The sequence below is a fragment of the Mustela putorius genome, unplaced genomic scaffold (assembly GCF_011764305.1).
Source record: "Mustela putorius furo isolate JIRA1106 unplaced genomic scaffold, ASM1176430v1.1 tig00003836_pilon_pilon_pilon, whole genome shotgun sequence".
In the NCBI taxonomy this organism is placed as follows: Eukaryota; Metazoa; Chordata; class Mammalia; order Carnivora; family Mustelidae; genus Mustela; species Mustela putorius.
This window is the reverse complement of record NW_025421989.1, coordinates 16,926,666-16,940,175: the sequence shown is the minus strand read 5'-3', so window position 1 is coordinate 16,940,175 and position 13,510 is coordinate 16,926,666. Positions and strand designations below refer to the sequence as shown.

The following is a 13,510-nucleotide window of genomic DNA, read 5'->3' as shown; positions in this document are numbered from 1 at the left end:
ACACCCTGATCTGTCTTCACACTTCCTATCTTTTATGATGTGGCCTCTTCTGTCCCTGTAGTTGTGGAGCTTGGTCTGTGCCCTTTTTGGTCGATTTCTGGGGTATTTAGGATGACTAAATAGTTATCTAGGTGTGTTTGTGAGATGAGCCTTGGGTCCTCGTACTCTGCCACCATCTTCCTCTCCTACTTATTCCCTCAACTTTTAAAAAGTGCAGATTTATTCATTACAGTCTTGCTTTGTACTAGATATGCATGGGACAAATATGCATTACTACTGATTTGGAAAGAACTACATCAAGAAAATAAAAGTTTAGTCATGGCCTGTAGTTAGCTATTTTCTTTGTCTTATATGTTACCTATTTGTTTACATATATGTCTGCCAGGAACCTGTTGTAGCTACACTGATTCAACATAGTCACTGATTCAACATAGCCAATAAATAATTGGTGCTAAGTTCATACTGTTCTTTTGTTTTAATTACATGCATGCAAAAGTACAAGAAACACATGAAGGATACACTTAACATTTTAGAAGATCAAGTTGGCTATATCCTCACTAGTGGTGAATTCTCTAAACACAACAAAATATTCAATATTGGCACCACATATTTTACAATGCCAATGCTATTTTATTCAGAGCTCTTAATTTGATTGCATCATGGAGCAGGTGTTTAGGTTTCATAATACTTTGCTTTATAAATGTGAGTGAGTCGTAAAAGGACTGCTTTAATGAATATTTTTGAGAAATGAATGATTTTGAGATGAATGAACCAAGCAATTATGTTGCAAAGAAACAAATCCTAGCAATTGCAGACATCTAAATTTTCATGCAAAATACCTATTATAGGAAAAGTGCATGAAGAATGAAATGAAAACTATTCTTATCCTGTCATAAATGATTCACTTATACTTCTCGATAACCAGGTGTACTGTCAGAGCATAAATTAAGGGCTATACATTGATATTTATGTTTTACTATTTCCGTTAATATACTGCACTCTCTATTGAAGGACACTAAATGATAGCGTAACAGCAGGAAAAAGTTAAAACACCTCCAAATCATGAACAGCTTACTTCTTTCTAGAATAACATGGTACAAACAATATAGTTGGTGCTTAAATACATATATGTTGCATGAATGAACAAGTTACTATACAAACCTTTGATTTTCATCAACTGCCATAACATTTATTCCCCATCAGGACTAACTTTAAAATAAAGCAGATGAAAATACTCCATAGCTTGAAAGAAACAGAGGAATTTGATAAACGTTCTGCATCTTCCTTATACTAGGAACAGAAACTGCAGAGTCAGAGGCAAGAGAAAAAAATTACAGTGCTCTGGGTAAAAGCAGAGAACTTCATTCAGTAAGATAACATTAATTTAATATCCTCTATGTGCTAAGGACTCAGCAGGGAACCTAAAAAATCTAAGCAAAAAATTATAATATGATACAAAACGTAAGTTGCCTTTCTTCCTATCACTTCCCACTCTGCACCAGCCAAATCAAAATTGTCATATCTCTCTGCACACTTCATATTCTTTCACAATTCTGTCTTTACACATGGTATTTCTTCTGCCTAGATAAGTTTTCCCCAACTTTCCGTCTGGTGAACATCTACTTATCCTGCAATTCCCAATGCAAATCCCACCTACACTTCCTGGATCCCCACAGTAGTGTTCATCATTTCCTTCTGAACTCTCCTGGGATCTCTTTAAATATGTATAACCTTTTAATGACTATTATCTTCTTTACTGGACTGTATACATTTTAAGAGCATAGACTATGGGGCGCCTGGGTGGCTCAGTGGGTTAAAGCCTCTGCCTTAGGCTCAGGTCATGATCCCAGGTTCCTGGGATCAAGCTCCTCATCAGGCTTTCTGCTCAGTGGGGAGCCGGCTTCCCCTCTCTTTCTGCCTGCCTCTCTGCCTACTTGTGATCTCTGTCTGTCAAATAAGTAAATAAAATCTTAAAAAAAAGGGCACTGACTGTGCCTTTTTCATCTCTGTAATTCCTGTGATATAGCTGTTTGAGCATGAACATATAATTGTTAAAAGAAATAAAAACAACAGACATAAGGAATAAAGCAAAAACCAGTAGAGATATTAAAGTTTTAAAGAGATAATAAACAATTCCCCATTCCCAACAACACCTCCTGGTCTAGTCAACTCAGCTTGCTGATGAAGGATCTCACATCCTAATTTTATAATGGTATGTAGAAGTAAATCAGAATTCATTGCTCAGATATTCACTTGATATTCACTGGAAAATATTTATTGCATAAAATGGAAGATATCTTCACTTCTAACTTGCTGATGTATAGTTATTAGGAAGTGGTGGAAGGAAGATTTAATATTTGTCCTCTTTGGAGAATATGACCAATTTATTGCTGAATAAGCACAGAAAGAATGAATTTAATGTGTTTTTTTCCCCCTAGAAAACGATGCAATACTATGGTGCTTAAACCCAGAACTGTGTAGGAATTAAAACTCAGCATATGAAGAGATGTACCACAGCTCTATGGTGAGAACACTGAAATGGTCTAGACATCTATCTCTCATGCCATCTTTCTAAGTAAGTTTAGGTCAGCAGAGATTTTTCATGGGCCAGACTCTGCCTGGAGGTTCAGACTATTTGTAGTTAGCACTGAAATCATCAATTTTATTTCTTTCTTCAAACTGACAGCTCGAAATCCAGCACATAAGTGGTTTATCTCTGAGGAGTCCTGCTTATGAAACATAACCTCCTGAATTTCAAACTCTGACACACCCAACTATGTACTGTTATAAAAGATGTGGCAAATAGGGGCACCTGGGTGGCTCGGTTGGTTAAGCATTCAACTCTTGATTTCATGTCAGGTCATGATCCATGATCACAGGGTTGTGAGACCAAGCCCCACATCAGGATATGTTCTGAACATAGAGCCCACTTAAGATTCTCTCTCTTCCCCTGCCCCTCCCCACTCTCTCCCTCTCTTAAAAAAAAAGAAAGATGTGGCAAGTAGAGGACTGCTGGATCATGCACTCATCTCCAAGCCACTTCTGTTGCACCTTCATGGCCACAATGACCCAGATTTGGAGACCAGTAGACAAAAACAATGAGGTCTCCTACCTTATGTTGAGTACTATCTCTTATACCTGGCATGATTTCTGTGATCTGATTCTGATAAGGGATAGAGCACAAGTGTGTATTCTAGTCTAAGCTGATTTCTCTGATCTCAGGAGTAGGAAAATAAGAAGATCCCAAACTATCATATGAAAAACATCTCAAGACTCTTACAATACCACTTTCAAAAAGTATTCAGCATCCACTATTGCCCGGCATCTGTGCTACACACTAGGTATTTAGTAAGCGTCATGTCTTTTCCCACACAGCTTACAGTCTAGCAGAAGAAACAGACGTTAAACTGATAAATACACATATAAATATGTAATTAGAAAATGAGATGAAGGTTAAAAGAATAACAGTAAGGGGCTAACCTCCACCAGTGGTGTTTTTTTGAAGAAATGACAATTAAGGTTAAGATTGACATGTGTAAATGGGAGGTAATAGTCAATCAATGTGGTTTCAGATTGTACTCTTCTTTAGAAAATGCTTTCAGTCAGGTCTATTTTTTATTTATTTTTTTAAGATTTTATTTATTCATTTGAGAGCAAGAGATCACAAGCAGGGGGAGAGGCAGAGGGAGAGGGAGGAGCAGACTCCCTGCTGAGCTGGTTGCCCAACGTTGAGTCTTGATCCCTGGATACTGGGATCATGACCTGAGCAGAATGCGGACATTTAACCATCTAATACATTTATTTAAAATAGGTTCCACACTCAACATAGGGCTTGACCTTATGACCCTGAGGGCCAAAAGCCGTATCCTCTACCAAGTGATCCAGTCAGGTGCCACACAGTCAGGTTGTTCTTCCTTGCCTATCCTATTGGCTTTTTGTGAAATTTGGTATTATTGATGTTCCTTACTGGAAAAAAAAAAAAAAAAAAAAAAAAAAAAAAAAACCACTCCCCCTTGCTTTTGTGACAATGCTTTTGAAGCTGTCTTCACATTTCTCCACGCACTCTGCAAGCCTCCTCTGTAGTCTCTTCTTCCTTCCCAACCCCCGGGTGGAGCTGAGTCCCTCCTGGGGTGATCTCTCTCTCTCTATGGATTCAATCCTTATACCCTGGAGACGCCCAAATCTCTATCTTCAGCTACTTCTCAAGCTCCAAATTCGTATGTGCAACTGTTTGACGAGTATCTCTTTCTGGATAACTCAGAGATGACTCAAATTCAATGAATCTGAAACTCAATTTATATTCCCACCTTAATCTAGTCTTGCTACTATTGCCCACCTTCATTATTGAAAAATTATCTGCACTATCTTTGCAGCTCGAAAACATGGAATCTTTCTCAACTTCTCCCTTTATCTCACCTCTCAGATTCATCAGATCTTCTCTATTCCTGTTCATCCTTAGTTTAAACCCTGCTCATAGCCTAAGAAGATTATTTAAAACATTTCTGGAGCGCCTGGGTGACTCAGTTAAGCACCTGCCTTTGGCTCAGGTCATAATCCCAGAGTCCCAGGAATGAGCCCTGCATCAGGTTCCCTGCTCAGCAGAGAGTTTGCTTCTCCCTCTGACCCTCTCCCATCCAGTAGTGTCTCTCTCTCTCTGTCTCACTCTCTCTCTCAAATAAATAGATGAAATCTTTAAAAAAAATAAAACATTTCCTAACTATTCATCTGGTCTTTAGATTATACCCACTCCATTCCCTCCTCTTTACTACCATCAGTTACATTTTTAAAACAAGTATTTGATCATTCCTACATGGTTCTCCAATATCCACCCTAAAGTATAAATCTCTTATCATGATGTTTAGATACTTTATAGTCTGGGCCTATCGGGCCTTTTAAAGACTAATTTTCTGCCACTGTTTCCCATGTATTTTGTCGTCTAAAATAGCTAACCTTTGTTCAAACCCACAAGGCATCCTCTTTATTCTGTGTGCCTGTGTCTGTGTTGTTTTATTTACATAGAATGCCCTTCCCTCTTGTTCTTCCAAACACATGCTCATCTTCCTCTAGTCTCCTTAAATATCACTTTTTTTTGCAATATGAACCCATCTGTCATAGTTAAAGCTAGTTATTTTCTCTTCTGTGCCCCCATAATACTTAGTTCATACTTTTATTTTAGTACTTATAATACAGTATTGTGATAATTTGTGTGTCACTCCCTCCCCCATAGGCTTTTCAAGAGGGCAGGAAATACATCTTATATCTGACACACAAGTTCTCGTATATTCACTGACTCTTGAATTATATATAATTATTTACTCATTTCTTGTTAATTATCATCATCTTAATAGTTAACTACTTATTGAATACCTACTGTGTGTCAGGCACTGAATCAGGCACCACACAAATTCCATCTCATTTGCTTTTCACAATACCTACAAGAGCCAACTGTTACTATCTCCATTTTATATAGAAAAACCAAGGTGGGGCACCTGGGTGGCTCAGTCAGTTAAGTGTCTGACTCTTGATTTCAGCTCAGGTCATGATCTTAGGTTGTGAGTTCGAGCCCTGCATCAGGCTCCATGCTCAGTGGGGAGTTTGCTTCTTTCTCTCTCCTTCGGCCCCCTCCAAATAAATAAATCTTTAAAAAAAAGTAATAAAAAAAAATAAATAAACCAAGGTTATGATGAAATTACTTGCCCACAAGTGTCAGTAACTGACTGAGCCTAATTTAAATCACAGATTATTATAAGACTGTTGCTTTTTTATCTCACTGTAGCTCTAGCCCCCTTACAAATATCTATAAGAATTTTTATTAAAACCAATCAAATGTTATCTTACCTAACATGGAAAAAAATCTATGTTCCTTTTGTAATATTTAGTATATTATCAGAATCTTGCAGGATTATTTTGACATTGATTTCTCTTGTATGTCAACAAAAGTAACCTTATAATATATGATATTCAATTTTTATTGTATATATACATTTAGAACATTCAAATAATTTCATTAAGGATGATTTTTCTAAAATAAGATTTCTTAATATTTATGTTACTAAATCAAAACATTTATTTTATTATTTTTTAAAGATTTTATTTATTTATTTGACAGACAGAGATCACAAGTAGGCAGAGAGGCAGGCAGAGAGAGAACAGGAAGCAGGTTACCCACTGAGCAGAGAGCCTGTGTAGGACTCAATCCCAGGACCCTGAGATCATGACCTGAGCTGAAGGCAGAGGCTTTAACCCACTGAGCCACCCAGGTGCCCCATGATGGAACAGATTTTTATACCTACTAATAGCTCAAGAAGTGTTTGGTTCTCCATATCCTGGCAATAATCATCTTTGTCAGACATCTTAATTTTTGTTCATCTGGTAGGCATAAAATGCCATGTCATTGTACCCTTAATTAACATCCCCAGATTATTAATGGGATTACAGATATTGGTTAATTAATATTAATTAATATTAATGTCATTGGTTGAGTTATAAGCCTCTTTAAGTTTTAATTTGGCACCATGTAGTATACCAAATTTAATAAAGGAGGAAAATACCACTTCTAGTTAGAGGAGTTTTTCCTAATTGCATTTAAATTATTTTTAAAAAGAGAAGAAAAAGAAGGAAAAAACTAAAAGAGGAAAATAATTTAAATAGAAATAATACAAGTTTCCTTTCCAATCACTTAATGTCCTTACCAGTGCACACAGAAGGTCAACTGCTTCCAAGATCAATTCCTGATGGCCAATGCGGCTGACCCCCAGATCTTCTAGCTCCTGATGCGTAATACGAAGCAGCTGGTCTCCACTGATCTTCTCCCTCTCGAAGTTCTTAATATACTGCTGCAAACAGTCATCAAGACCTGCAGAAGAAAAATATGGAAGACCAGAATGTAAAAAAAAACAGTGGAACCAAACTAACAGAAAAAATAAAATAAAATAAGCATTAACTCCTACCAAGTCACAAGTTAAGTCTGTTCCAACTCTGAACTAGTTCAATCATCCACTTTTTCTCAACCCATATATGGATTGCAGGAGGCAAAGAACCACTTCATGATATCCCTAGTTCTTAGATTCTTATTTGAATTTTCCTCAGCAATTATAGGAAATCTTTACCTCACTTCTCAAGCATTTCTCTTTGCTGGTTATTTCATAAAGTGTGCTACTAAGCAGGTTCTCTCCACTTCTAAACTTACCTACATCTCACTCCTCCTTTCTTCTTTAAGCCCACCGCAGAGGGAGAGTTATCCTTCTTTCCTGTCCAAGACGAATAGATCTTCCTGTGCTCTGGAATCCCACCTCGTGCCAACCCTTAACACACTTCAACAATTAAAAAAATTAAACGCTCTCTTTATTTCAGCCATTTCTTAGCCACTGACTCCTGTATCCAAACTTCTGCCAGCTTAAAAAAACAAAATAAACAAAAAACCTTTCCTTGATTTCTTAGATCGTGTACCCCCCCCCTAGTTTGGTACTCCCTTCAGAGCCAAGTTCCTTACCTTTTTATCCCACCTGTACTGTACTCCCTTATCCACTAACATTTAGATTTTACCCAGATTCGAAAGTGAAATCCAGAGTGGATACATTTTTCAGGCTTACTGAGGGCACTTTATAAGTGAACAGCCAAGCTACAGATGGGTCAGCTTCAACTACTTATAAAATAACCTGATACAAATGATGAACAAATGGTGAACTGAACTAACAAGATTACTTTTCTCCAGATTTTTAGGTAAGGAACACCAAGAAAATGAGGCAATTAACAAAAACTGAAAGATCTTAATCTTAAATCAGGCCATAAATATCTCTCATCCAGACTAAAACTGTTTTATGGGTTTCCTGCTGCGAGTCACTATCCCCTCCAGTTCATCTCTCCCAACATAAAAATTCTGATGTCATTTTTTATCTCAAAACTTTTCAGTTTCTTCATATTTATGACAGAATACAATCTGAACTCCTTTATATAGTGTTCAAGGCCCTTCCTGATCTGGACCTTGCCTTCCTATGTGACTTATTCCAGACACACTCCACAATCTCCCATTCTGCACTACAGACCTCCTTTACAACAATGCCCACTTTGTATTTTATTTTGTTCCCATCTCTGTATGACCAGTAAATAGCCTGAAAATTCGTTGAAGTTGAAGACCGTGTCTTCTGACTGAAAATCCAGGACTTAGCACAGTGACTCACACAGAGTAGGTCTCAATAAGTGTAAAATGAACAAATCAGACGTAATTTTATGTTATATCACCTGGTTGAGAAAATCAGGAACATTTTAGATAAGAGCTAAACCTAAAAATAAGAGTGGAGAGAAGGAACATTTGGTATGTGGCATTTTGAGGCACTCATGTCTTAACACATTGCAGAGTAAGAGGAGACAGAATGCTATTATTTTGAGTTCATTTTTCTTATGATTCTTCTATGTAAAGGAATGATAAAGGATCTCTTAGAGCACCAGCACCACCAGCATCATTAGTAAGGTTACAGACCAAGTCACATAAAATGTGGCAGAGGAGAAATAAGGGAGAGATCACATTAATTGCTGCCTAATTTAACTATCAATATGTATTACCCCATCATATAGGAAGTATCTTGGCTCCTGTATTTAAAATTTAAAATATATCACAAATACACAGCTAGGATATTATAATACAATGATAATAATGTCACTTTGTGTCAATATGCATATTTATGAACTATAAGGTGCTTTTATATACAATTTTTTCTTACCTGAATTATAAATAATAAATGACCTTATTTTGTTATTTTGACTGAAAGGTCAAAATCAACATCTCAAATCTCTGTATGGAGAAAATATGGTCCAGAAAGCCATCTACAAAAATCACAAAAATGAATACATCATACTATTGGCCTAAAGGCCCAAACTTCATGATTCTGGGATCTATACAGCGTACATGTAACAATTAAAACCTCCTCACTCACTCATATACTATTTTATTTAAAGAAGAACTGTCCCATTTTCAAGAATGAGAAGTTCTTTGGTGATCATGACTAGTCTTCAACACTGTAACATTTATTCAATAGATAAAATGGGAACAAATATATACCAGATTTTAAAAGTGGTTATGTACCTCTTTTTAAAAAAGCTTTAATGTGGCATAAAATATTTCTTTACTTTCCACCAAATTTTACCCTAAGTTGACCAATATTCTAAATAATTATAAGTAAATTTTATAAGCTCCACTTACAAATTGCTGTTATTCTCAAGAAAACATACAGAAAATAAATTTTGATCCATACTCTAAAAACCACACAAGTGTACCATGAAGAAAATTGTGCACTTTTGTCAAATGAAACATTAAACTATACGAATTTTTTGTCTTAAAAAACCACGCCTTAAAACAATTAAGAAGAAGGCTTGAAATGACATGTGTCTCTGACTTTTTCAAAGTGAATTACAATGCTTTCCACCAACTGCAGGGAAGAGGAATTAACATAATAATGGATCTAGAAAGATGTCCCAAAAATAATGACGGATTACAAAATGATGACAAGATATCTCCTAAGGATGCACAAATTTCCAGTAAATCAACAATATCACAAAAGAAAGAGTAAAATAAATTAAACTACTATATGTGGAAGTAGATATGAAAGATGTAAACTATTATATTCAATGTTTGAAATCTCTTTTTTATTTTTAAAGATTTTATTTATTTGAGAAAGAGATTGAGAGAGCATGCATGAGGGGGGAGGGTTAGAGGGGGAAGGAGAAAGAATCTGAAGCAGACCCTGCACTGAGTGCGGAGCTCAGTGCAGAGCTCAGTGCAGGGCTGGATCCCAGACTGGAAGAACATGACCTGAGCCAAGACCAAGAGTCAAATGCCTAACCGACTTAGCCACCCAGGCACTCTAATGTTCAAAATCTTAAAAACCAACTTAAAATGGTATTAAGAAGATGACTCTGTCCTTACTCCAGGAAACTTTACTTTATACACCATTCTATACATAATACATGTGCTCTTATCTATAAACAGAACACTCTGATATTTAAAGCAAAATATAAAAATGTAAATTCATTTGTTACATTTCTGTTGCCACTATTTACTGTGAAGAACAAAGACCAACATATGAAGCTTTGTGAGGACCTCTGTCCCTTCTGCAAAATAAGGTCAGGAGATTAAAAATGAACACATATTAATTCAATATCTGTATGCTGGAGTCAAATCATGAATGATAACCTGAGGCAGAAGGTCTTAATTTTAATGCAGTTTTCATTCCCCTTATTTCACTGACACTGCTTTTTTTCCAATAACCAAAATCACACCAGACTCAACTGCCTCATTTACAATCTCATTCTCCCTAAACAAGTTATTTCTCTATTTCTGCCGCCATTTATCTAGTCTCAGAACCATCTTAAATGATTCCCCAATTTAATCTCTTATCTTGTCAGTTAGTAAAGAACATAATTTCTTCATTCAAAATAGCTGCTGCTCTGTCCTTTCATTCCCGATCTCATTGTCACCAGCTTACTCATGCTGTACAGCCTGCCCTGATGCCCATCTGCTCCCCCTGGCATCAGTCTGCCTAGTCTATCACTGTCAGATCTCTAAGAACACTCTTTGATCAAGCCATTTCCCAATTCAAAAAATGTCAGAGTCTTCCTGCCAAAAGGTTAAAATTCAAAAATCTTTTTTCTTATTTTTAAGACTTTTTTGGGGGAAGGAGTCTTGGATGTTATTATCAGCATTTGTGTACTAATTGCAACAACTACTATAGACAATAAAAGCATTTTCTACATTACAAACAGCCAGAAAGCTTATGTAACCATGCTTTTCTTCTATGCACAGGATGATACATAACGACAAATGATCTAGCAAAAGATAATTCCTATTTAAGATCTCGGGATATTTCCTAAACCATCTGAAAAGGATGAAATTACATGCTAAAGCATTTTGGCACTAAATGACTGTACTGTGTTCTAATTATTGGAAAACTGGCTAACCTATGTAAATATACAAGCTACCTACATACTCAGAATATTTAATAAAATAAATTCCTGAAATATTCTAGAAAAATGAGATTTTGATCTAGAACCTAAGTAGTTAAAAATTTCTTTAACAATTTCCATATAGTTCTCGGATGACATAGCCTGATAATTTCTTGCTTTAATTCACAGATGAGCTGCCTATCACCCTTACTTAGTAAGTATAAGTATATTTACTCTTTGCTGTGCTTTTGATTATATTCCAGTTTATATTTTGTTCAACCAAAAAAAAAAAAAAAGAAGGAAAAGTTTTCTTCAAAAACACCTATGCCACTAGAAAATTCTAAATTCCAACAACAAAAAAGGCAGTATGTGTTTTAACAACTGAAAAACAATGTGAACAAGAACAACCAACTGTGGGGCATGGCATGAAATACTACTCAGCAATAAAAAGGGAACTATTGATATATACAACATGGATGGATCCCAAAGGTATTGTGCTGTGTGCAATTGGCAACTCTGAAATAAGTTATTGAATGATTCCATTTATACTACATATTGAAAAAGGCAAAACTATATCAACAGAAAACAGATCAGTAGTTGCCAGGGATTGGGAATATGAAGAGACTAAGCAATAGGAGGGCGTTTTTGGGGGGTGATCACACCCAGTATCATGACTGTAGTGTGCTGGTGGTATAATTCTATACATTTGTTAAAATGCTTACAACTCTAACACCAAAAGACTCAATTTTATTCCATTAATTAATTTTTTTTTTCAGTTACAAATGAATTTGAGGCAACAAACATTTGGAAAATACTATTAAACTCCAAGTTTCATTGTAAAATTTTCCTTCTGATGTTTTCTCATGGTGTTTGATATAAAAGACCCAGACCAGGGAATAATGTTTCCAGCATTCCATTCAGCATCTATTTATTAAGGGCCTACTAAGTTTGGGGCAGTGTACACCAATGCATTAAACTACCTTTGAAAAGACTCCTTTCCTCTGCTGATTGGCCGAGCTGAAAGGCTATAGGCAGAATTCTCCCTAAGAAGCTGGTGTGTGGGGCACCTGGGTGGCTCAGTGGGTTAAGCCTCTGCCTTTGGCTCAGGTCATAATCCCAGAGTCCTGGGATCAAGCTCCACATCGGGCTTTCTGCTCAGTGGGAAACCTGCTTCCCCTTCTCTCTCTGCCTGCCTCTCTGCCTACTTGAGATTTCTCTCTGTCAAATAGATAAATAAAATCTTAAAAAAAAAATACATGGTGTGTAGACTGATGGATTGGAAAACCAATCACAGATGCCTGTGGTCTCTGGAAGACTTCTGAGAAGCCCAATCCTCACTACACTGATTGTCACCATTTCTACTCTTCTCAGACCCACTTTGTTTCTCTAACAATTTAATTTTGTCTTTAAGAGACTAAAAAAAGTCTTGACTGGGTAACAGTATGCAATTGTTCCATTTTGAAAAATAATTCAGCTTCCTTACAATCTGTTTCTAGTTCTTCATTTTAAACCAGAATAGATTTTTTAAATGCCAGACAATTTCAAAATGAATTTCCAAGAAATATCTGGTTTAAAACTCTCCGCTCTACAATATGACTGAAAGAAAGAAAAAGTAAAGAAAACTTAATCAGCAGTGAAACCAGGAGACAGTGCCAACTACCTAAAAGATCCAAGATTTAATGTTAAAAAAAAAAAAAAGGTATTAGAAGAAACCTAGGTTCTGCATCAAACCAGAGCCAGAAACAGTAAAGAAAAAGACAGATGTATGATTTGACTACATGAAAATTCCCAAGTTTTTGTTATGACATATAAAATCAGAATTGTCACAAAAAAGTCCTTAAAAACATATTCAGTGATAACACTACATCAAGGCCAACAACAAAAGAGGACAAAGTAATCCATGGACATAAGATCAAGTTGCTTAAAACTGCTCAGTTTTAAAATAGTGATATATGGTAATCTGAGATAGCAACCTTAAAATGCACATCACACAAAACAATGTTTGAATGATTTTATAATTTTTAAAGTTTTGTATCCAGAATTTGGTAGAGTGGCTGGACAAGCAGTTGTTCTCAAAGTGATTTTCAGGAAAGCTTATAAGTTTTTATTTTTCAAAAAGACTTTTATTTATTTATTTGAGAAAGAGAGACACAGGGAGAGAGAGAGAGTGAGAGAGAGCGCATGACGGAGGGGAGAGGCAGAGGGAGAAGCAGACTCCCCGGAGAGTGTGGAGCGTGACGTGGGCTCAATCCCAGGACCCTGAGGTCAAGACCAAAGGCAGACAGTTAACTGACAGCCATCCAGCTGCCCCACTTACAAGCTTTTTAAATGTTCTTTAATAAACAGGAAATAAAAATTCAAAATATTATGCAATTATTCTGCATTTCCATCTTTTAATTTTTAAAAACAAAGTCTAAAATGATTTTAATAACATGTTCAGTAAACAAAGACTGACCGGTTTTATCATGAAGCTTAAAGCCATTATATACTTAAGAATTCATATACAACAGTTTCCAAAGATAACATATTCTCCCTCAAATTAACAGTCCATTTCACATAGTTTTAAGTAACA

The 13,510-nt window shown here is 36.1% G+C and overlaps 1 protein-coding gene across 5 annotated transcripts in view; it reads right to left on the bottom strand.

The window, feature by feature from the left end:
* Positions 1 to 13,510, bottom strand: part of CNKSR2 (connector enhancer of kinase suppressor of Ras 2) — a 282,747-nt gene that overhangs the window by 222,116 nt on the left and 47,121 nt on the right. For all 5 annotated transcript variants that reach the window (XM_045089401.1, XM_045089398.1, XM_045089399.1 and 2 more), the window contains exon 2: positions 6,693 to 6,856. In XM_045089401.1, coding sequence (XP_044945336.1) covers positions 6,693 to 6,856 — 164 coding nt within the window. The remainder of the gene's footprint in view (positions 1 to 6,692; positions 6,857 to 13,510) is intronic.